At 67.0% G+C, this 5534-nt stretch overlaps 1 protein-coding gene across 1 annotated transcript; it reads left to right on the top strand.

Annotated features, from left to right (window-relative positions):
* Positions 1-2928: 2928 nt before the first annotated feature.
* On the top strand, positions 2929-4989 carry EMIHUDRAFT_439806 (hypothetical protein; the record flags this gene model as incomplete). The annotated part of the gene is made up of 7 exons (XM_005792400.1): positions 2929-3257; positions 3351-3449; positions 3622-3681; positions 3842-3916; positions 4086-4166; positions 4463-4590; positions 4714-4989. Coding segments are annotated over 7 exons (1001 nt in total), but the record flags the coding sequence as incomplete, so codon positions are not given.
* Positions 4990-5534: the final 545 nt, after the last annotated feature.

The following is a 5534-nucleotide window of genomic DNA, read 5'->3' as shown; positions in this document are numbered from 1 at the left end:
AAAATGACGTCGCACGGGACAGTCCAGTCGTGCGGCTCCTCGCGCGGGATGCCCTTCGAGCCGTCGTCGCAAGAGATAGTGTGCCACTGATGTGACGCAAGCTCGTTCGCCAAACGGCGGGAACCGCAGCAACCCTCGAAGAAGATGGGCCGGCTCGGCGGGAGGCGAGTGGAGCGTTCCTCCTTCGCCCGCTCGTCGGTCACGACCTTGGAGATGCTCGAGATCTTGACGTCGAGGACCACCATGTCGTCGTTCAGCGGCCAAGGCAGCCAGAAGCTGGGCGGGAAGGCTGCGTTCACGCCAACCGCCTTAAGTAGCGCGTCGCGATCGTCGTGCTTACTGAACCTCAGCCCGCGCTGCTTGAGGCGCTTCTCCCACCAATTGTCACCGGCGGAGAGAATGAGCAAGCTGCCGCCGCCGCCGCCGCCGCCGCCACCCCCGCCGCCGCCGCCGCCGCCTCGGCCGCCGCCTCCGCCGCCGCCACTACTGCTGCCGGCACTGCTGCCGCCGCCTCGCTCGATCGGCGCGGCCGCCTCGTCGGCTGCCCATTCCTGTATGCGCGCGAGGAGTTTGGTGCCGATGCCCTGCTTCTCGTGCGTCTCGCTCACGCTGAACAAGGTGACGACGGCGGAGTGAAAGGTCGGGTCGCGTGCACCCCTGTACACCTTGGCGATGGCCGAGGCGCCGAGAATCTCCACGCAACCGTCTTCCTCCTCTTCGCACTCGCCAGGCGGTCGGTCGACTCCCCGCGTCGCGAGCGCCAAATGCAGGCTGCGCAGCTCTGGCGCTCTGGGGGAGGAGATCTGGCGCCCCGTGAAAAGAGCAAAATTGGACAACGTGGACTGGTGCTCCTTGACGAGCCCCTCCAGCAGCGCGCTCACCAGCTGGTCCCGCCCTCTCATCTTCGGGAACCGCTTGGCGAAGAGGGCCTTGACGTCCCCGATGAAGTCCTGCCTCACCTCGTCGATCGGATGAACTTGGCACGTCACCGAATCGAGATCGATGGGCACCGGCTTCGTCACCGACGATGCCCCACCCTGCGATGCCGCCGAGCCGCTGTGGTGAGAAGCGTCTGAGCCCGTCTCCCACCCATCTGCTCTGTCAGCCTCTAGCTCAGCGGCGTCGCTGCCACCTCTGTCCACCCCTAGCTCTGGCGCCGCCTCCTCGCCACTCCCCGCGCCGCCGCTGCTGCCCGCGCCGCCGCTGCTGCTCGAGCTGGCCGCCGCCTCGCCGCCGCGCACCCCGCCGTTGCTGTTCGCTGATCGCAGCAGCTGCTCGGCCGCGTCGTTCACGTCGCCGCTGCAATGGGCGAGCGCGATGCGGGCGTCGCCCTCGGGAAAGCCCATGTCGATCAGCGACCGCAGCTTCGGGTCGGCTGGTGTGCGCTCCCTCGCGCTGCGGTCCGGCCCGGCCGGCCCTGGTGCTGCTGCCCGTGCCGGCGTCGCCCGAGGCTCTCCGGCCGCAGCCGTCGCAGCCGCCGCCTCGTCGTCCTGCCCCCGCCCCTGCTCCGCTGCCGCCGCTGCCGCCGCTGCTGCCGCTGCCGCCGCTGCCGCCGCTGCCGCCGCTGCCGCCGCTGCCGCTGGTGCCGCTGGTGCCGCTGGTGCCGCTGGTGCCGCTGGTGCCGCCGCTGGTGCCGCTGCCGCCGCTGCCGCCGCTGCCGCTGGTGCCGCTGGTGCCGCCGCTGGTGCCGCTGCCGCCGCCGCTGCCGCCACCCCTCTCACGCGCTGCGGACTCGGATCATCGTCGTCAGACAGCTCAATCGCGTTCTCGGGCCCGCCCGTCCCGCTGCCAGGGCCGGTGACGGGGCGCATCCAGCCCCGTTGGCGGCGCGCGGGGTTTGGCATGGTGGGCTCTGCTGGCGGCGGCCTGGCCTTGCGCTTGCGCTTGCTCTGGCCTTCGGCTAGGAGCCGTTTCAAGTCGCACTCGGTGAAGACGGCCTCGCCTTCAAAGTTCGGCGGGTCGAAGGCCTCAACGCTGCCGGTCGACAGATTGACCCGCCCCACTCGCGTCATCGTCTTTCGGTAGCTGTCGTTCGGCCCCCATCGCTTCTCGCGGATGATTCCGTCGTCGCGTTGGTACACGGCGATAAAGCAGCTGCCAGCTTCGTCCAGGTGGGGGACGCCAAGTCGACGCACGACGGCCAGGTCGAAGTCGCCTTTCGACGGATCGCCTCGAGCGTGCGAAAGGAGTCGGGGTGTGCCGATGTACACGTCGCCGACCGCAGGCGCCGCACCCTGCGCGGCAGCCTGACCCGGAGGCGAGGGCGGCGACGGCGGAGATGGCGCCAGTGGGGGCGCCTCCATGCTTGGTGCGAGGCCAAATTTTTCATTTATTTTTCAGTGTATGTAGCTCTTACGAACATACCCGTAGGTGAACTGCTGACAGGGTTTGCGATGAGGAGCGATCCGAACGTGGTATTCGGGTGATCAGATCACTACCGCCGAAGCGCAAGCGCTTGGAGCAAGGGAACTGCCACGTATGGGTCCCAGACTAGCACCCCACCTCGCGGGCCGACGTTCTGGCCCAGCAAGGCTGCTGCGGAGCACTCGGGGCCGATGTTCTGGCCCAGCGAGGCCGCTGCGGGGCACCCGGCGGCTCGGTTCGCTCATCAGCGCAAACTCGGTCGAGCAGAAAGTAAGGTGTGTGTGTAAAGGCGGCGCGGCACGATAAGGGTCGGCGGTAAGGCGGCGCGGCGGCAGCAGGCGGCAGGCAGGACATCGGACGGCGGGACATACGGCGCGGCGGGCGCGGCACTGTAGGAGCGGCTTTTTGTTCCCATGGAAGATCAAAAGAAAGAAAAGGACCAACGGACATCCCAAGAGAAGGATGGGAGGACGGCCACGAAAGATCAAGTGTGAGGGAACCATCGCGCTAAATTCTTCGAGGGCAGCTTAAGTAAAATTCTTGGTTGCGCCGCGAAAGGTCAAGCGATGACGGCGACCGCTGCATCCCTCTTGCCGCTGCTCGCGACGCTGGTCCCGTCGCGCCCTAATATTCCGATCGCACCCCGAGTCTCCCAATTCATCTCCATGCAGTCGGTCGCTGCGCCTGAGCCAACTCTCATTCCCGGTCTCTCCGCATCGGACTTCCAGCACCCAGAGGACAAGCGTGCGAGCCAGCTGCTCAAGACCTTCTTCGCACCCGTCGAGCTGGCGCTGCGTGGGGCCTTCTCGGCCCTAGTCGAGGACGCACTCTTCATGGACAACATCGCGAGCGGCGTGCTAGTTGGCCCTCGCCAGCTACCAGAGCTGCATCAGGTGCCGCAATGCAAGTCTCATAGGCTCTCGTTTCATCTCCCGACCCTTGCACCTCGAGCCTCCGCCTCCCCTCGACCCCGCCCGCGCCTCCAGGCCCTCCTCCGCTCGTGCAAGCTCCTCTCCATCGAGACGGCGCCCGACCTGTACATCCGGCAGTCGCCGTACCCAAACGCGTACACCGTCGCCGTGCAGGCGAGAGAAACAGCCGAGAAAAGGGACGGCATTCCCTCGAGAGATGGCCTGCTGCCTGGCCCACAAATTCCTCTCTCACAAAAACACAATCCCCAGTCCGGACAGTCAGCGACGGCAGTCAGAAGCCTCTCTCACACACCCCTGACCGCGTCCCGCACGTCGGACGCCGCAGGGCCGCCGCCCGTTCGTCGTCGTCACGACCAGCCTCCTCGACCTCCTCTCGCCGACCGAGGTGCACCCTCCCCCTCCCCCTCCGACCCACCGCCAGTAGGCCTCGTGCGCTTGGAATGCCGTCCGGCTCCTGTCTGCACGGATGTGGAAGACGGCTGCCATCGCGCCGCCCTTGCCGCTGCCCTGCTCACCGCACCGCCGCCGCCGACTCCTCCCGACAGGTGCAGGCCGTCATCGCCCACGAGCTCGGCCACCTCAAGTGCGAGCACTCCCTCGCCATCGCGATGGCCAACTTGGTGCGGCACCCAACCGACATCACACCAACACCGCCTGCTAGCACCGCCACCAACGCGGCTTTCGCACCGCCGCCTCCAGTGCCCGCCACCGCCGCTGCACCAGCACCACTAGCACCACCGCTGCCGTCACCACCGCCAGCCCCAACCCTCACCCGCCCGCTCGCCGCAGGTGCTCAGCCCACTCGCGAGCGTCTCTCCCGTCGCCGACGCGGCGCTGCAGACGCGGCTGCTGCGCTGGCAACGCGCGGCGGTGCGCTGCTCCTGCACTGCCGCACGCCGCCCGGCGCCTGCCTGTCTCTGGACGTGGCGTTTCGGGGGTAGCCCACACCCTTACCCTTGCACTAGTTTGCTGCGGTGCGCTGCTGGTGGCGGCGACACTCTGGCTGGTGAGACGGCAGAGAGCGCCACCGCCACGGCTCTTGTGTGCGCGACCGCGACTGGTTTGTGTGTTGGGCGAGACTGCGGTGTGGCGGCAGAGAGAGCGACGCGGCTTTGGCCTTGCTCCCCCAGCCCCCCCCCCCCCCCCCCTCGCCGCACCCTGGATAGGAACTGTCCTGGGACCGCGCCGCCCTGCTCGCGGTCGGCGACGTGCGCGCCGTCCAGGCGGTCACGATGAAGCTCTGCGGGGGCTCAAAGGCGTCCGGCAAGTCGATGGACGTCCAGGCCTTTGTGGAACAAGCCGGGGAAGGGGGGGGGGGGGGGGGTAGCCGCGCCGTCCGAGATGCAGCCCGAGAGATACAGCCGAGAGAGGGCGGGCGGTGTGTTGGGCCGACGTGGACGCCGATGCTCCTGCCCGCGCAGGCCGCGCAGTACGACGAGGTTGCCGACGGCTCGCGGCTCGGGCGGCTCGTGCGGCAGTCGCAGCAGCGCGAGGCGACGCACCCGTTGCCAATCTACCGCGTGCGCGAGCTGCAGCGCTACTCCGACTCGGGCGAGTACGCGACGCTGCGAGCACGCGGGAGGCCGCTCGGCGAGGGCACTGGCGGTGGTGCGGCGCCGGTGGCGCCCCAGCCGGTGGTGGCTTGAACAAGGACAGTAAACACACGTTTAGAAAATTCTTTCGGTGCACGAAATGGTGTCCCCCCAGCAATGACATCCTCGTGGCACGATCTCAGAGGGATGCTCGGCCGAGGCCGAGGCCGCGGGCGTTGGGCCAGGTACCAATTTTGTCGAATTTATTTCAAAATCTGCAGGCGCGGAGCGCCTGCGAAAATTTTGAAGAAATTTGCAGTCGGGTCTGATTTTCATCAAGATCTTTCAAATTTGCGGTGTGGTCTCTGTGGAGTTGGGGGGTGTGGGTAGGTTAGGGTTATTAGGGTTAGAGGGTTAGGGTTAGGGTTAGGGTTAGGGTTAGGGTCAGGGTTAGTCTGGTTGTGTCTGTATATGCCAGCGTTGCAGGGTTCTGCGCTGGGATCTGGCCCCACAGCGCCGACGACTAAGACTCAGCCCCACACGCTGACCTAGGGTTAGGGTTAGGGTTAGGGTTCGGGTTAGGGTTAGGGTTAGGGTTACTCGGCGGGGTCGCAGCTGCCTCTGCGCGTCCTGAGGGAGGAGAGAGAGCGACATCTCTCAGAGGCGCCGTTCACACAAAAAACACAACCACGGACCCAAGACGCAC

The sequence above is a fragment of the Emiliania huxleyi genome (genome assembly GCF_000372725.1).
Source record: "Emiliania huxleyi CCMP1516 unplaced genomic scaffold EMIHUscaffold_108, whole genome shotgun sequence".
Classification (NCBI taxonomy): Eukaryota; Haptophyta; order Isochrysidales; family Noelaerhabdaceae; genus Emiliania; species Emiliania huxleyi.
The sequence above is the reverse complement of the archived record's forward strand: the minus strand, read 5'-3'. Positions and strand labels throughout refer to the sequence as shown.